At 33.3% G+C, this 19,923-nt stretch overlaps 1 protein-coding gene across 1 annotated transcript; it reads left to right on the forward strand.

Moving 5' to 3' along the window:
• On the forward strand, nt 1-17,556 carry LOC132739735 (monocarboxylate transporter 12-like). Its single transcript, XM_060727522.1, has 7 exons — nt 1-86; nt 5,932-6,238; nt 9,289-9,405; nt 10,899-11,042; nt 11,661-11,925; nt 13,885-14,603; nt 15,186-17,556. The coding sequence occupies exons 2-7, from the start codon at nt 5,989-5,991 to the stop codon at nt 15,347-15,349; spliced, it is 1,659 nt and encodes a 552-aa protein (XP_060583505.1). The 5' UTR covers nt 1-86; nt 5,932-5,988; the 3' UTR covers nt 15,350-17,556.
• Nucleotides 17,557-19,923: the final 2,367 nt, after the last annotated feature.

The raw sequence follows: 19,923 nt of genomic DNA on the forward strand, positions 1-19,923 counted from the left end.
AAACAGATGAGCACGGATGGATCGCATGTAAACATTTTTTTCTGCAACAACATTATTTTAAATCAAGTTAACATGCATTATATACAGTGAGTAGAATTTTTCATATTATTTAAGTAAGGTAAATTGTTATCATTTAAAATATGTCTACTTTGTCTCCATATAAACCATTTATTTACAATATTCAATAATGATGAAAACCAGGAATTTCAAGGTGATTATTTAGGACATGCAAGAGCGTAGCCAGATGATGTCTGTGTAGGGTCTACAGTAACTATTCATGATTTATGGATGTTATCGCCAGTCATTATTTCATTGATTAAATATAAAGACAAATCTTATCATTTATATACAATTAGAGTCTATTAACAGATTAAGGAAACTACAAATCCAAAGAATTAATCATAAAATGAAAAGTGTATTTATATTATCCAGTTGTCAGAGACATAGATAACAGAGATAGGCAACTACCTAAGTACCACACGTGCTTGCTAAACTTAAAACTTGTAGCAAGTAAAACTAATCAGGGGCGGATACAGAACATGGTTTCCTGGGGGGGCTGACATATGGGTGGAAGAATTTGACAAACATAATGTAACAAACGAAAATTGAAGATTGGGGCTCTTGTTCATGTGAAAAAAAAAGATGTGTTTTATAGCTCATCTTTGTGGTTGGCAATGTACTTTGCCCTGATATATGAGTAAACTAATTTTTTCTTGTAAATATTTAGATGATATATGGAATTAATTAAAGTATATGTAACTGGGGTGGGCCTGGGAGGGGTGTCCCCTCCCATAGACCGAGAAAATTTTGAAAAATATAGGTTGAAAATGGTGTTATTTCCTTGACTTTCTAGTTCTGTTTATGGTTACCTTTAATTTTGGATGGTTTTACAAAACACTGTATTTTGTATAGGTAAGTGTTTGTAGAGTCTTTCAAAAAGAATTCCCCTGGTGTTTTATTTTTGAGTACATGTAGTGAGCATTTACAAAACAACAGCACACTTACCAATGTATGCACAACTGTTTTAAAAAATAAGTTCAAACACTTGATCAATTTACTCATCTAAATAATAGATGATTTTCCAAAGTAAAGAGATATTAAAATACTGCCTTCCTAATGTACAAAAAAATAATTTAAAACAAATTTTAAACACTAGTATTCAATAAGAATTTTTTCCATCAATTAATCCATTTTGGATGCTAAACAGGTCAGTACAATTTAAATTTCATTTAAAAATATATTAAAGTGCCATAAAAAGTTATTAAAAGCTAATGACCAATTATTTCATCTTATACTGTGCTCCTCTTAGCTCACGGTACTTAACACTTTAAAACAGTAAAGAACACAAACAATAAACTTACACTACAAAAACTGTCAGAAACTAAATCATTTAGTCATTTTTCTGCTATATGACACAAGGAAAAAACAATATATTCAATCAAAATAAGTTTTAATTTGTCAGATGTAGACCGTGTGTCGGCCATTTTGAAAACAGTGTGTCATCATTTAACTCGCGGTAATGGTGTTTTATTTCAGTTTTTTCATGTTTCAGTTAAAAAATTTTATGTTATTTTGCATAATTTTAAATAATAAAAGAATTTTTACATTGTAACTCAAAATTTTTTCTTTCAACAAACAAGAACATTTAGAAAATGATGATTGTTTCAGACGTATGCACAAATTTAATGGACTATTGTTGTTTTTTGCAGAAGTTTGAAAATGTTGTTCAGTTTTACGTAAAAATCTATAGATTTAAATTATTTTGCACAAAAACTTTGTTGTTAAGGTGTTTTAATAAAATATGTCAATTCTGACCAATTTTAACACTGGTCACATGAAAATATGCCATTACCGTGAGATAAGTGATGACGCGGAATTAGTGATGTTGAGTATAATAAAAAATCTTAGTAAAACTAGTTATTAAAACGCGATTCATTTAATATAATCTTGAAAAACTCTCCATCTTTTTAATTTACAAATAATAATTTCAATTTCTTAATTATAGGGCTTACACAAACGAAATGGCAAAACAAAGATAGTGAACTATGGTGTACAATATAACACATCTATTTTTGCCACTGTCTGTGACTATTAATTTCATTAGACCTTTGGAAAGTAATAAACCAATCAATTATGCAGTTTAAACATTGAAGTTATTCATTGCATGTTGATAGCCAAGCTCCCAGGCAGGAGATTAACAACTGGATGACAGCAATTAATGTTTTGATAAGGGAGTACATTACAGCCAATAAAGTTTGAAACTGACAAAACTATATTCCAGCCCAGCTGGTAAACGTATCTTTGGGCTGACCTGGGGGGACTGCAGCCCTGAAGCCCGGGCCTGAATCCGCCACTGACTAATTAAACCAGATATCAAAATCAGGAAAATAATACATTTTTTGAAAGCTTATGCATTTGTCTATGGCTGCAGCAGGTAAAAATATAAATTTACAGTTCCCATTTAAATAAATTTAATGATACATCAATTTTTAAAGAGAACTACTTAATAATTTTTGTTACAAAGTTATTCATATGCCGAAAAACTGGCTCATTGGGTATGTTCTGCTATGTTTTCCCAATTGAAAGGCATGGTAAGTTACCAACATTTTAACATGCAGTAATAGATATAAAAGATTTACCTTTTCAAATGGTATATAATAATATTAAAGGATCAAATGTACATCCATTAAGTTTTATTTGCTACAAAATGCCATATTTTTCACTTTTTTTATAGGCATGAGTGATATTTCAATGGAGTATAATAGGAGCTGCTTATGTCTGTTATGTATGTCTCTAATATTATCTAGGATATCATCAAAATTAGCCCAACAAATTGTGCCTCTAGCGTCAAAATTAGCCCTGCCCCGGGGTCATAGGTTTTCCTTTTATGTATGTTACATAAAAACTTAAAAATAGTCTTCTAGAAATTGACAAAGGCTACAGCAGAAGTTAGATATTTTGCATGAAACATTGTGTAGTGAACCTCTAGCAAGATTGTTTAAATTATAGCCCTGGTGTCAAAACTGCCCCCGCCATGGGGGGGGGGGTCATTGATATTCACTATGTACATACAGTACATTAAAAAAATTTAAAAATCTTATTGTCTGAAGGTACAAGACTTAGAGCTTTGACATTTTGTATATAATATCATCTATGGGTCAGCTACCAAAGTTGTTAAAATTATGCCTCTTAGTGTTTTTAAAATTGCCCTGCCCCAGAGGCAATAGTTTTCCTTATACATGTATGCATATAGTAAAAACTTGAAAATCTTCTTCTCCAAATTGACAAAGGCTAGAGGTTAGATATTTGGCCTGAGACTTTGTGTATGAACTCTACCAAGATTGTTCAAATCATAGCCCTGGTGTTAAAATTTGCCCCTCCTCGGGGTCATTGATTTTCACTATGTACATATAGTAAAAATTTAAAAATCATCTTGTCTGAAGGTACAATTTAGGCTTAGAGCTTTGACCTTTGCTTTATTATATTATCCATAGGTCCTCTACCAAAGTTGTTCAGATTTTGCCCCTGGTGTCAAAATTGGCCCTACCTTGGGGCATTGATTTTCATTATGTACACATTGTAAAAACAGAAGCTTAGAAATCAAATGTTTTCTGAATTTGAGAAAAGCTAAAGCTTAGATATTTGACATGAAATGTTGTTTGGTGGACCTGTATCAAGATTGTTTGAATTAAACCCTTTGGTCAAAATATTGCCTTGCCCAAGTGACCTACTTTCTTGTCCTTTGATGTACAGCCATGAAATTTGGACTATGTGCACAGTTTTAGTTGTAAAATTGAACTTTGATAGCAGTTGACCTAGATTTTGATGATGTGACCTACTTTCTTGTCCTTTGATGTGCAGCTATGAAATTTGAACCATGTGCACAGATTAAAATGTAAAGTGACCTTCGATATCAGCTGGCCTAGTAGATTTGGCAAAGTATCTTACTGTGCTGTCCTTTGATGTACAGTCATGGAATTTTGGCCATGTGAAATTTGACCTTCACCAACAAATTCACTGAGACTCAACTGCATTGATAGATTCCTACTCTGATCTTTTATTTGAATATAATAGATTAAACCACTAATTAGATAGGTCAGTGATATATGCATTAATTTATGGCAATCTTCAATTGTATAGAAACAAAAAATTTTGTTCCTACATTGCTATTTAGTTTTGTATTAATGCGGTGGCAATAGTATTTTTCCCAAATACAATCTTGTTCATCCTCATTTTCTGCAGTAAAATCTTTTGAAATAAAAAGTTAATTCAGCTCAACTTGACCATGAAAATCTGAGCATAATGTCACTTCAAGTTTTGAGATGGGTCGTCTCCGGTCAAAAACTATGTCACAAGAGCTAAAAATAGAAAAGGCTTGTTAACACTCTAATGGCTGCAGTTTTGATCCAAATTTCCTGGAAATAAGTCAGAAATGTTGTTTTGATGATTTTTAGGTGAAGTTTGAATATAGGTCATCTGCGGTCAAAAACTAGGTCACAGGAGCTAAAAATAGAAAAAGCTTGTCAATACTCTAGTGGCTGCAGTTTTGATTCAAATATTCTGGAATTTTAATGTCAGGAAGGTTGTTTTGATGATTTCTAGGTCTAGTTTAAAGATGGGTCATGTCAGGTCAAAAACTAGGTCACAGGAGCTAAAAATAGAAAAATCTTGTTAACACTCTAGTGGCTGCAGTTTTGATTCAAATATTCTGGGTTTGTCAGGAAGGTTGTTTTGATGATTTCTAGGTCTAGTGTAAAGATGGGTCATGTCCAGTAAAAAACTAGGTCACAGGAGCTAAAAGTAGAAAAATCTTGTTAATACTCTAGTGGCTGCAGTTTTGATTCCAATATTCTGGAAATTTGTCAAGATATTTTGTTTTGATGATTTCTAGGTCAAGTTTAAAGATGGGTCGTGTCCAGTAAAAAACTAGGTCACAGGAGCTAAAAATAGAAAAATCTTGTTAATACTCTAGTGGCTGCAGTTTTGATTCCAATATTCTGGAAATTTGTCAGGGAGGTTGTTTTGATGATTTCTAGGTTAAAGTGACATGGCCATCCAAGGGTATAAATATAGTGAGTGAACGGTACGTAAAAGTCAAAATAAGTTTTTATTTTGTCATAATTCCTTTTAATTTAATAATGAAGTTTGCATAAACAATGAATAACTCACAGATCCAAATGAAATTTATGTAAATACCAGTAAGAATTTACCTATAACACTTAGTTTCTAAAAAGAGTGGGGCAGTCTTTTTAAATTTTGGACTGATTTTTAATTTTACCATTAACATATTCCAATATCAACTGTTGGTCAATCACCATTTTGACAGTCAATCTTTTGAAATAAAAAGTAAATTCAGCTCAACTTGACCATGAAAATCTGAGCATAATGTCACTTCAAGTTTTGAGATGGGTCGTCTCCGGTCAAAAACTATGTCACAAGAGCTAAAAATAGAAAAGGCTTGTTAACACTCTAATGGCTGCAGTTTTGATCCAAATTTCCTGGAAATAAGTCAGAAATGTTGTTTTGATGATTTTTAGGTGAAGTTTGAATATAGGTCATCTGCGGTCAAAAACTAGGTCACAGGAGCTAAAAATAGACAAATCTTGTTAACACTCTAGTGGCTACAGTTTTGATCCAAATTTCCTGGAAATTGGTCAGGAAGGTTGTTTGATGATTTCTAGGTCAAGTTTGAATATGGGTTGTCTCCAGTCAAAAACTAGGTCACATTGCCGAAATATGGAAAAACCTTTTTAACTCACTAGAGGTCACATTTTTGACTCAATTGTCATTAAACTTGGCTAGGATGCTTGTCTAAGACATTGCTAAATGATTGCTTGGATGGGGTTGATGGGTCAGGGGAGCGATCCAGGGCCATCATGGCCCTCTTGTTTCATGTAATTATAACTATGCATGTATTTTCCTTATTTTCAGGATGATTTTTGCGAGGAATAAATAAATATCATCTCATTGAATGTAAGCGAGGCAAGCATGGTTGAAGGAAACAACTCAATGAATGATGCTGCTACAGATTGTGATGAAACCACATCAAAAGATTTGGATGGCACATCTTTTACAGTGGATGATAAGTCAACCAATCAGCAGTTAAAGGAGGAGTCATGTAACCAAGCCTGTCTTCCAGATCAGCCAATTGTTGTTGAGGAGGAAGTTCAAAAGGCACCAGATGGAGGCTGGGGATGGTTCATTGTTGTTGGGGCCTGTTTAGTTCATTTCATTATGGGTAATTAGTGATTTCTTTTTTGTGTCGCCTCTACAGGGATCACTTCTCCGTCGTCTGTCTGTCTGTCCGTCTGTCTGTCCGTCTGTCCGTCACAAAACTTGTCCGGACTACTCCTCATAAACTACTGGTGCAATTTCATCCAAACTTTACAGGAATGATCAGTACCAAGTCTAGTTGTGCATATTGTCAGCATTTTCCGGTTCAATGATTTTTGTCAGAGTTATGGCCCTTTAATAATTTTTATTTTTAAAGTTTGTCCGGACTACTTCTCTTATACCACTAATGCAATTTCAATGAAACTTTACAGGATTGATCTGTAGCTCAAAGTCCTTGCGCATATTGCACAGGTTTCCGGTTGAATGATTTTTGGCCTAGTTATGGCCCTTTGATAAAAAAGGTGTTTTTTTCTGTGTGTTGCCAGATACACAAAAGCTTGTCTGGACTACTCCTCATGAACTACTGGTGCAATTTCATCCAAACTTTACAGGAATGATCAGTACCAAAACTAGTTGTGCATTTTGTCAGAATTTTCAGGTTCAGTGATTTTTGTCAGAGTTATGGCCCTTTAATAATTTTTATTTTTAAAGTTTGTCCGGACTACTTCTCTTATACCACTAATGCAATTTCAATGAAACTTTACAGGATTGATCTGTAGCTCAAGTCCTTGCGCATATTGCACGGGTTTTCTGGTTGAATGATTTTTGGCAGAGTTATGGCCCTTTGATAAAAAGGTGTTTTTTTCTGTGTGTTGCCAGATACACAAAAGCTTGTCCCCACTACTCCTCATAAACTACTGGTGCAATTTCATCCAAACTTTACAGGAATGATCAGTACCAAGTCTAGTTGTGCACTGTCCGTCTGTCTGTCCGTCTGTCACAAAACTTGTCCCAACATGAAATTGGCCATTATGAGGCGACACATGTGATCACTGATCGCTCTTGTTTTCATTATTTAACATACAATCATGTAACTGTTGTACAAGATAAGAGGGGCTTTTCTTATCACTTGGCATTCAGTAACGCTTGGTTTAGGTACTGGGTATAGCTTATTTCTTTTAAAATTGGCCCCGCCCGGGGGTCATTGATTTTCCTTATTTGTACATAGTAAAAACTTAAAAAATCTTCTTTTAAAAAACCCAAATAGCTAGAGCTTAGCTATTAAGCATGAAACATCTTCTAGTGGGTGTCTACCAAGTTTGTTACCTGGCGTCAAAATTGGCCCCACCCCAGGGGGTCATAGTTTTTCCCTTTATGTATGTAGTAAAAACTTTAAAAAAAATCTTCTTTTAAAAAACCTTTAGAGCTAGAGTTAAGATATTTAGCATGTAACATCCTCTAATGGGTGTCTACTATTTTTGTTCAAATAAGGGCCCTGGGGTTAAAATTGGCCCCACCCGGGATCATTGATTTTTTCTTATATGAATAATTATTATAAGTACATGTATAACTAAAAAAAATCTTCTGTTAAAAAACCCAAAAAGCTAGAGTTTAGGTATTAAGCATGTATTATCTTCTAGTGAGTGTCTAACAAGTTTGTTTAAATAAAAGCCCTGGGGACAAAATTGGCCCCGCCCAGAGGGGCGGGGGTCATTGTTTTTCCCTATATGTGTATAGTAAAAACTTAAAAAATCTTCTTAGAGTTAGAGCTTAGATATTTAGCATGAAACATCTTCTATGGGTGTGTACCAAGTTTGTTCAAATAAAAGCCATTGGGCTAAAATTGGCCCAGCCTGGGGCCTATATACAGGTGAGTGATTTCAGGGCCATCATGGCCCTCTTGTTTTATGACAGCCACAGTTATATGAAGACAGCTTGAATAAAATTAAATAAATTTAGAATTTCCATTTCGGGTTTGTAATCCAGGGGCCCGTCTTATCAACGGTCGTACGACCGTTTTTATCGTACGATTGTCGTACGTCGATCCTACGATTTTGGCGGTGTCTTATCAAACGTATTTTGTTCACGATAAACCTGTTGTTTAACATTGATGTAAATAATTTAACGAAAATCTTCTCAGCAAAACAGTCCAACTAGTATATATTCCACTACTAGACAGTCAGATTTATTTGTGTACTATGCTAATCGACATCGCAAAAAATAGCATTTTCATTGATTAAAATGATATTCATCTGCGTAATTTGGGATTGTGCATTTATTGACAATTCTATAAGCCAACGCTACTTTTAAACTTGAATGTGTTGTAATTTGTTGGATATTTTTAAAAAAATAAAAATATTTCTTTCTTTTACAACGCTAGTTTTAAGCTGTTATGAAACTACTTATTGTAAGGTTTGTCGTGAAATTCTGTGTCAGAGATTGAATGTCAGCATTGTATTTCCTGCGATCAGAAAATACAAAAATAATTTGAGTAAAAACATGAACGCTGCCTTTTGACATCCCTTTTTCTTAAAGTATATATCAGTGTAAGAAATTAGGATTTGAATCAACCTAAGGCTGGTTGGACTACCAGATTGGAATATTCACTAGCCCAAAAGACATTTCACTAGCACGATTCATTTGTTCAAAACAGTTGTTGATATTGCCTCTGAAAATACAGTAAACTGGTCGGGCTTGTTACTGTGAAAAGTTGGTAGCCCGAGGAGAAATTTAGTAGTCAGGGGCTATTGGACTACTGCTAATTTCGAACACTGATATATGCAAATGTCATTAATATAATTAAAGGATGTTTCTTGCAGGTAGAAATTTGGAAAACATACGATCAGTTTGAGATTTTTTTTTTTTATTCTGAAAGCATTTGAGCCGCGTCACGACAAAACCAACATAGTGGGTTTGCGACCAGCATGGATCCAGGCCAGCTTGCACATCCGCGATGTCTGATCAGGATCCATGCTATTCGCTATCAGTTTCTCTACTTATAATAAAGTTGGTTGACTGCGCGGATGCGCAGGCTGGTCTGAATCCATGCTGGTTGCCAACGCATTATGTTGGTTTTGTCATGACGTGGCTCATTTTATGATTTCGGCTTAATGAAACCATAGTGTTTAGGAAACAGACTTTCCTATATTTGATTTCTTTACTTTTTTGTTTCAGGTGGATTTGAACGCTCAAATGGGGTTTTATATCTTCAACTAAAATCAAGGTATGATCACAGTGCTACAGCAACATCCTGGGTACTGTCATTGTTCTCCACTCTCAGGCTAGCCGTGGGTAATTATCTCTAAAAATTACAGTAAAAACCCTCAATTAAGACCACTACCGGGGCTGGACCAAAGTGGTCTTAATTGAGGGTTGGTCTTATTTGTGGATATTCTTATTGCTTACACACTTGACAATTATCTATTTTAGTCATTTTGTATGAACCAACGGTAAGTATCATAACCTGCAAAAACAATATAAAAGAATGTTATAATGTTACCTCTGATGGGAAGAAAACAGATATCTGAAGAAATTTAATATAAAATTCTCTTTGGTCTGATTTCATTATTAATTATTATATTGTGATGTAAATAATTTGCCCATCAAGTAAGAAATTAATTCTTCATTAAAAAATGTGCTTAAAGCAAGATTAAACCTCTCTAAAATTTTATTTTCTCACCTTATTTTATACAATATCCCAATAATAACAGTTTTTCGACACCTTGTAAAATTAAGTGTAATGCCTAAGAGCATTCAAGCAGATAATAACAACCAAACATCTAGGTAGGTGTTGACTTTAATGTCAGTGGTCTCAATAATGGGGTCACATAAAGAACAAAACAAAGAATTGGGACTGAATCTGGTGGTCTTAAAAGTGGATAAGTGAGGTGGTCTTAATTCTGGAACATGTAACCATTGACGTAAAGAACAAAAAATTACGTTCTTTAAAAAAAATGGTCTTAATAGTGAGGTGGTCTTAATTCCAGGGTGGTCTTGAGTAGGGATTCTACTGTATGTGACAGGCCTCAATATGTCATTACTGGCATTACATAACTTTGAATATATAGAGATAGGCCTACAATGTTGGGTTATTATCTCAAAATAGTCAGCCAGAACATACCTTGCTGATATTTCCCTTAAGATGATAAATTGGTTTTGTCCAGATTGAAAGATGGATAAGTCCATTTAAGATTTTTAGTGTGCCAGCAGTTTAAATTAGTACAGATCAGAATATTTAATCATTTTTAAAATTTTCTTGGAATTTATGGAAATCAGCATTTTAAAATGGCTATAAACTATTGTTATCATCATATACATATATTTTAAACACACTTTATTAGATCTATTAATGTTTATTTTATGTTGCTTATATGTTAAAGTGATTTTTTTTAGATGGGAGATTCAGTACACAAGGGGGTCCCTGGCAGAGTGGTTAATAATGTTGGCTTCAAACCACTTGCACCTAACTGCTGTGGATTCGAATCCATAAAGGGACTTTGGATTGCAGATGGCTGCACTAATGTGCTCGTTCCTGCCTGAAATAATGCACGTAAGGGCACCTTAGGTCCGTTCCTTCACCAGTAAAGCTGGAGGGTAGCCATATGATCTATATAGCATTGGTGCAATGTAAAACCCAACAAAAAAACATTACACACACAAAAAAAACATTCAGTACACATTACATAATACAGTTCAAGCTGTAACAACAACATAAGAATAGATATCAAAAGATATTTAGCATTAAAAGAAAGGATAAAATTTACATTGTAATGTTTAAATTTCAGGTCCTATTGCAAGTGCACTTTGTAACAAATATTCTTGTCGGACGGTTGTCATGATGGGAGCAACTATTTCTTCTCTTGGTGTTTTAATCTCGGCTTTTGTTCCTGATTTACCTTACCTATATTTTACCTATGGTGTGCTTGGAGGTAAGTAACATTTTCAGTTTGAGTACTGTAAGCACAGAAATTTCACCAGGGATTAAATTTTGTTAATTTTGCACATTAAAGATTTTGCCAAATAAGTAATCCCTAAGATCTTAGTATCAAAAAAATTCTACAGGACTGAATGAAGAAATTTTGCAAATATTTTTAACTTCAATAATTAGTCGGAAATGTTGAAATTTGAGAATTTTGTGAAATTTTGGCCATCATGAAAATTTCTGATTCTACAGTATTCAAGACAGTATTCAAGTCTTAATGGAATTATTCCACTGTCCCTGGCATTCAAAGTATTGCATTTATAATTGGTTAAAACTTTGTGTGAAATTTCTTCATACTTACATAAAGATTGTGATGTACTTTTGTGTATATGATTATATATATTTTAACATTTAACTTTTGTATTTATTGACAATTGATTTGATTGATTAAACAATAATGCTAAATTTAAAGTAATTTGCCCCACATCTCCTCAATTTATATTAAAACCATAGTTGAATATTTCTATGTCCTTCAGGGTTTGTACTCTCAGTGCCTGAAAGGGCTTGAATGGACCCTCGTTAAGCTTAGAATACATACATTCCATGTCCTTAATTCTTATTTCAGGAGTTGGCCGTGCTTTTACCTACACTCCAAGCTTGATCATTGTTGGATATTATTTCAACAAGAGGCGGGGCATTGCTGTGGGTCTTTCTACCTCAGGCGTTGGCTTTGGTAGTTTTCTGCTTCCACCAATCATGGAGATAATGTTTGACTACTATGGGTTTATTGGCACGTTTATTATACTCTCTGCTGTGATGAGTCATTTCTTTATACCGGGTGCTCTTTTTAGACCGTTAGATCTGCATAGGAGGTTCATGGAAAATGACAGGTTTGTAACAGAATTATCAAATTAATGTACATACATTTAACATTCAAAAAACACAAACATGATTTATATTTAAACCAAGGTAAGATGATATTTGTTAGATTTTGGGGTGAATATGGAAAATATTGCGCTAACAAATGATAATTTTTTAATAATTTAAAAATCAAGAATGAAAAAACATATACGAGGTATGTTCAAAAAGTTCGTGGATTTTTGCTGTCATTTTTTACTTGGTTCATAAAAACACCCTTAGTGGATATGAATCGAAAGAGTGTTTTTATTTTCAAAAGTAAGATTTACTTTTATTGTTAACTTTTATTTCCTTTACGAGTTTTGTGCACTTTAATAACCATGGCAACGCAACATCGGCGCACGCCGAAATTTTCATATAATGTTTAAATATAAACAAATGTTGGAACAAATTAAATGATTGTTTTATGAAGTTAAATACAAGTTATCATCTATTAATATTTAAATGACATAAATCTGACATTTGGCGTTGTTTGAACGTTGAATAGCTGAACAAACAAGTTTTGAGCAGCAGTAGACAGACGGGTAAGTTGGGAAGTTTAAACCCCGTTTAAAAACTAGAAATTCGCTCTTTCGGAAATTTTTACCAATAAATGTGGTATACTCCTTTATATTTTTATAAGGTGATTAAATTAACGAAAAACAATGAGTTGTCGAGCAAGTCTCTTGGTTTCAGGTCGCGCAAGCGATTCAAATACGACAAATACATGCTCACAGACAGAAAGGGCGAATAATTTTAGCGGCAAATTGTCGGGACGTTTGTAACGTTAATTGCAAAAGATCTACAGAAGTTCAGGCATTATGACAGTTTTGCGAGATGTCCGACATGTTTAATTTCTGCATCGGGTCTATGCATTCAATTCTGACAAAACAATTTAATTTAATTAAAATAATATTTTATTTCATTCATCAGGATATATGCGTATTTACAATAAATACTTGTAGTTATTATTTGTATTTCCTGTATTTACCCTGGTCCGTTTGATAATTAATGCTAGCCGGTGTTCAGTAGATTTACCGCATAGAATAATTGTCAGTTGATAAAATATTTTCTTTATCATCGATAATCATATTGTTTAAAGATCGGACGAGGGCGGTTTCAAATTGATACTATCAATCAACAATTGAATTAACTTAATAACACTGTCCGTTTAGTGTCTAAATTACTCAAAAATCCCGATAAAGAGCGGAAAGTATGCGGCACTCGGACCTTTATACGGAGAATGGAGCGAATAGATGACCACTTTATATCTCGGGTCATCATCGCAAACAGAAAAATGGTTTTGGTATATGATCCGCAGATATTGAACACTAAAAAGAGTACTTTCAGAAACAATGACGCTGGTAAAATGTTTCATTTATATTGCGACGTCACGAACGTCATTTTGTTTCATTATCAGCGTGCGCCGGATTGTGCACCCCTTGTGATTTGTAACTGTCACAGAATGATTATTTGTAAACATATTGTATTGATTTTTTCAATGTTTATTAAGGACATATTTTCATATATGTCTCTTGTGAAATCATATACGCAAATTAAAAGATGTGAACAGTAGAGCCGCAGTCCACGTACTTTTTGAACAGCCCTCGTACAAGTACATATAAATTGACCTTACGGTAATAGACCCTCCTCCCCCTTCCATCCCCCAAGAAAGGTAAAGAAAAATAAGAAACAAAAATGCCATAACCTACTTAGATTAGATTTGCCCTGCTTTAAACCATTCCATTCCTAGTTTAATTAATAATCAATGTAAAAATACAAAATTTGAGCTACATTATACCAAAATATTTTTACAGTATTCAGCCTGGTCAGTGTGAACGGACAAAAACAGGCTGCCATTATACTAGCGTCATAGGTTATTCACTTGCTGTTCCTGCAGGTAAATGGTAATTCAGTGAAATAATACTGTTTCTTTTGTTTTTTTCCCCCAGACAAAAAGATGCAAGGACAGAAGAAACTGGAGAAAACTTACTGACAGGTGTCACCCAGGCAACAAGAACGCAAAATCTGCTGTCGTCACAGTCGGCAGCTAAAATGTCTTCATCATTGGAGTTGACGGCAAATGTAAAAATAGAATCACAGAAAACTTCACTTTTTCAAAGAAAATTATCAAAAGTGAAGCTAGCGATAAAAGGAACTGATAGACCGAAAGATAAAAATGGAGAAAAAAGGAAACTTTTGGATTTATCGCTGTTTAGAAATTTTGCATTTAGTGCCTTATGTATACAGTTGTTTTTGTTTACCCTTTCTTTTAATTCGACTTTTGTATTTTTACCTGCCCTCGCAGAGGAAAAGGGTGTCGACAGATTACAAGGTGCTTATTTAATCTCAATATTGGGTATATTTGATGGAATAGCAAGAATAGTGATGTCATCTGTGCTAGATTTAAAACGCGTAAAACCATTCCGTTTAATTATATACAATTGCGTCATGTTTGTTGTGGCGATCGTTTCACTTTTATTGCCTTCGATGACAAGTTTTTGGCAGTTTGCCATAATCAGTGGACTCTATGGTGTACTATCTGGGACATATATTGCCCAGAAGTCAGTGGTAGTGGTGGATATTTTAGGAGTGGAGCATTTATCAAGTGCATTTGGATTGCTTCTGATGTTTCAGGGTCTCAGTGGGCTGGTTGGTCCAACTGTAGGAGGTAAGCAGATAAATCTAAATTAATGTGCTTTTTGTGCTCCATGAAATTTTTCTGTGGATTCGTTCTAGTTTGTATTTAATATTTAATTGTCATTAAGTCTGTGGATAAAATGAGCTTTTTTGAAATGGATCAGAAATTTTAAACCTACAACAGCATTGATTGGTTCTAAGCTTATGACCTTGACTGTTTAACACATATGGGCCATTGAATTTTATTTTGTTTTTGCACAGGGACCTATAGTGATCCCTTGTATGGATAAGATATTTTTAGTAATAAAACAATTATGACGTTAATTTGTTATTCTAGTAAGAGACATACTTATGTATTTAGATTTCATATAGGAATGAAATCAATTAGAAATTTTAACATTTTGATTGCAATCTAATATCCTGCGTATATGTACATGTACTTCCTTAATTGATTGAAAATTTTTGACTTTCAATTTAACAAGATGGAAAAGTAGTTTGACTTGCCTGTAATTCAAGAGCCCTAAGGTTTTGGGTAGCATTTTTGCCATGAGCTGACAAGCAAAGAAATGAAACGAATTTTAAAAAATAATAATAAAGAACAATTTTATTGCAGGTTTACTAAAGGATTTCCTAGGAACGTATGACATGGCGTTTTATTTTGGTTCAATTGGTATTGTGGCAGGGGGATTTACAATGGCAGTAGGAAATATTTGGCTTTATAAACAGAAGAAATTGAAGGAGAAACAAGACAAACAAGAAGCAAATGGAGAACACTGATCAAAGGGAGAAAACTCTGTATTTGATCTCATTATAATCATAATTAGGTCTTGAGTAGTTTCCCTTGATTTTTACAAATTGCAACAATTTTATTAATGATTTGAATTCTGAACATTTTTAGGTTTATTCTTTTATTGGAAAATATGAAATACAGTCAAACATGTAAGATCACCCTAGTATATATACATGGTATATACAACCTATAAATAATGACCATATTTCTGATCTGAAAAAAAACCTGTCTCATTTCTTTCTCATGAACTTTGTCTTGAATTTAAAGGCACTTGAGAAATTATAGAATAGTTATGACAAATAAAGTCTACAAAAATGTTAAACAAAATAGGAAATTTTACATGTATTTATGACTCTTTTGTGATCACTGACACCATACATCCATTTACACATGTGAACATTACTTAATTGGAGACAACCTAGCCAGGAACTTCTTTGAAAAATCAAAACAACAAAAACATTCTTTAAAGCAGAAATTGGGTGGTATCAGCATATAAGTGTATAATTTTTAGCTCGACTATTCGATAAGAATAAGTAGAGCTATTGCAGTCACCCGAGCGTCGGCGTCCGCGTCGGCGTAACCACTTTTGTTAAAGTTTTTGTAATAGTTCAAATATTTTCAAAGTCCATAGACATATGGCTTTGAAACTTTGCACACTTGTTCACCATCATGACTCCAACCTGTAGACAGGAGGAGGTAACTCTATCAAGCATTTTGACAGAATTATGCCCCTTTTTCGACTTAGAATTTACGTTAAAGTTTTTGTAATAGTTCAAATATTTTCAAAGTCCATTGACATATGGCTTTGAAACTTTGCACACTTGTTCACCATCATGACCCAACCTGTAGACAAGAGTAGGTAACTCTATCAAGCATTTTGACAGAATAATGCCCCTTTTTCGACTTAGAATTTACGTTAAAGTTTTTGTAATAGTTCAAATATTTTCAAAGTCCATTGACATATGGCTTTGAAACTTTGCACACTTGTTCAACATCATGACCCCAACCTGTAAACAGGAGGAGGTAACTCTATCAAGCATTTTGACAGAATTATGCCCCTTTTTCGACTTAGAATTTACGTTAAAGTTTTTGTAATAGTTCAAATATTTTCAAAGTCCATTGACATATGGCTTTGAAACTTTGCACACTTGTTCACCATCATGACCCCAACCTGTAAACAGGAGGAGGTAACTGTATCAAGCATTTTTTTTACTATCAAGCACTAAGAATAGTCGAGCATTGCTGTCCTACCGACAGCTCTTGTTTAAAGTCTACTTATTGAAAAATGTTAAGAGTTTGATAAAATTTCAAAGGAATGATCTTTTGGTAATCTACTGAGATTGTTGAAATAATTATCTTTTGTGATATTGGCCACAAGGGCTGTTGGGTTTTTCAAAGAAGACATATACATGTAGCTATCATACTCGCCCTGGTGTCGGTATTGGCACTTGCACTTTGGTTAAGTTTTTGCGTGCAAGTATCTTCCAAAACTACCAAAAGAAATGGGTTGAAACTTCAATCTTATTTTGGAGCAAAAAAGGAGGTCACTGACCAAGGTCCATAATTTTGACATGAATATTGACAAGAATATTGTGGCCCTTTTTGAAGTAATACATGTATAGGACCATCATGACCCTCTTGTTCTTTCTTTAGTTAAAGAAAATCAAGGCAAAATCAGGGTATTTTTTTTATATTATGAGGTTTAAAAGTAGTTTTCTAAGTGTTTATTTTTTGTTTTATTTTTTTGTTTTGTTTTTGTTTTGTAAATGACAAAAGTCAGTGATTAGTGCTATGTTAATTATATATATGTAAAGTGATATTTTTTATGAAATAAAATTGTTACAATAGGTAAAAGCTTCATGCCCCCAGTTGAGCCAACAATGTTTAAAGTGTATTAAAACAATATATCTGCTGCTGTTAATGAAATTAATTGTTTGAATTTTGAAAAAAGAATAATTCCAAAATACCTGTACGAAAGAAATATCTTGATTAACTTCGTTTGAAGCAAATGACGCATGCACTAAATTATTAGGTAAATGAACACACCCCTACTTCTATAGCAATATAACATTTTGTTCTGGATCATTTTATTCTTTTTTTTACGTATAATATCAGTGTTGTGAAATAACAGAGACATTCAATTTCACAATTTTTTTTGCAGAATTCACCATAAAAGTATGAGAGTTGAACAACATAATTTTATCATTAACAAATTTTATGAAAATATTTCATTAGATATAGAAGCACCCATAGCTATGTACCCCTGAAAAGATCATAACTTTAAAAATATGTGATATTTGTATAAGAAATGTACAAATATACATATATTTTATTCACAATGTGTATATTGTTTAACATGTTTTATGCAACTTTGTGCTGAATTTTGACTTTCAAGCACCATATCTGCAACCAGTTACTTTAATACTGAGTGATAGTCATTTTTTGTAAATTTTGACATATTCAGGTATATATGAGCCACGTCATGACAAAACCAACATAATGGTTTTGCGACCAGCATGGATCCAGACCAGCCTGCGCATCCTGCAGTCTGATCAGGATCCATGCTGTTTGCTATCAGTGTCTTTATTGTTATATTGTCTGTAAGCGAACAGCATGGATCCTGATCAGACTGCGCCTGCGCGGACGCGCAGGCTGGTCTGGATCCATGCTGGTCGCAAACCCATTATGTTGGTTTTATCGTGACGCGGCTCATATTTTGTTCAGTGTAAGCGCCTAAATGCTGCCTAAAATGACATTATTTGTTCACTTAACAATAATTGTCTATTGTTTAAAACATTTTTTATAATTTTCATGAAATTTAGCAAAAATCTGGGGGCATGCTGCTTTAGAATTGTTGTAGAATTGAATCAAGTATGTGTTCAGACATTTAAATCTTTGTTAATATTATTAATATGTTATATTATGTATTTAAGATTGATATTGTTCCTCATGATTTATTTCTTATCTGATCTGATTTGTTGAAGATGAATATTATTTTAAGCCTTGTTGTTAATCCTAATAACCTGCCGAATAGATGGATCTGTGGTTTAAGATACATGTTTTAATCTCATACCCGTGCCGCAGTTGCGACTCCGGTAAAAACTGTATTGCAATGACATGCATATATTTTGACATGACATATTTTGCGTTATGTAATATTAATCTGACACTATATGTGAACTTCAATGAAAAAGTGTGCATGCATGTATTTAAATGTGACTTCATTTGCATTGTACAAACTTATCGCAAAAATGCGCTAAATATGAATGTCATGCTATATATGCGCATCAATGAAAAAGAGATTCTTTTTCACTTTAAACAGTTCTTATTTTTGATATGTGATAAACAGAATATTGCATCCGTGTAGCTTCATTACTAAATTTATTGAACTTGTTGGATAAGATAATATTATGCCCGCAAAAAGACTTGCATAAAACAATTTTATTCAACTCCTTCAATAAATGCAGTATTGAATACACTCATTCAATATCCTCTGTTAGTGATAAAAAAATGTTAAAGCATAATCTTATTGTCGTAAATGATTATTGTTTGTTGTTTTTCTAAAATATTGTATTAAGACTTTTTAAAACAGACTATTATATATGTTTTTTATACAAATATGTATTGTATATTTACAAGAACATCTTCCCCCAAAAACATTTAATGATTTTATGATATGCCAAAGACAAAAAAACAAAAACTGTCTCACATTGATCTGTTATGTTTTTTTTTTATATTATTTTACTATAGGGTTATACATAACTTGTAATATTTCACATAGACATGTATTAAACTTATTTAGGCAAGTGCTGTAAAGGGAGCCTAGGAATGACTTTAATGTTAGTCTATATCCAGTGAACACCACTAATTATGATATCGCTTACAACGGTATACCGCTAATAAAGAACCTGTTCCGGCGGTTCAATCTTACTTTCAAATTGGCTGCCTCTAGGATATAATGATATTCAATATATTGATTTTAATTTGGCAGTTACCAGAATATCATTAAAAGCATGTTTACTGTAATATTTTATAGTTTATACAACATTATTTTAGTTAGATTGTGTTGGAAGCTATAAGCATATTTAAACACTTCCAAATCTGTTCCTTGAACCAACCAGTGCCAAGCAATGAGTGTAAAGATTCTTGTTCATGGAACGACTGCTTGATCATAATGGGATTTGAACCCACGAGGCAAAAAACTGGTTTGACTTGTTAAGCACTTGGCCATGCAGCCACTGCGGTCTTTATATGACGATTATGATATAATTTGATATGTACATGCATGGAAAAGCTCTGAAAGAAAGCAAATTTGAATATTAAACGAGCCATTTTTATATTTAATTTCGTAGGTAAAGAAATGCTCATTTAAGAGTATGTTACATTGAAAACAATCACATCTTGTGATTATTGATTATTATTCTATATAATAGAATTGATATTCAAAAAAAGTGCTAGAATTAGGTAAAATAAAGTTGTTGAATAATGCAGTGTATTAAATTATGTAAACGTGAATATACCTGTCTATATGTCCAGTTGTTGCACAGGAGCTTGAAATTCT

The sequence above is a fragment of the Ruditapes philippinarum genome, unplaced genomic scaffold (assembly GCF_026571515.1).
Source record: "Ruditapes philippinarum isolate M1 unplaced genomic scaffold, ASM2657151v2 ctg1717_1_1_1_1, whole genome shotgun sequence".
NCBI classification, from domain to species: domain Eukaryota; kingdom Metazoa; phylum Mollusca; class Bivalvia; order Venerida; family Veneridae; genus Ruditapes; species Ruditapes philippinarum.

Coding starts and splice junctions, on each gene's coding strand:
- LOC132739735 (XM_060727522.1), top strand. CDS start 5,989: ATGGTTGAAGGAAACAACTCAATGAATGATGCTGCTACAGATTGTGAT. Junction 9,406..10,898: donor CACTCTCAGGCTAGCCGTGG/GTAATTATCTCT, acceptor TTTAAATTTCAG/GTCCTATTGCAAGTGCACTT. Junction 11,926..13,884: donor AGGTTCATGGAAAATGACAG/GTTTGTAACAGA, acceptor TTTTTCCCCCAG/ACAAAAAGATGCAAGGACAG.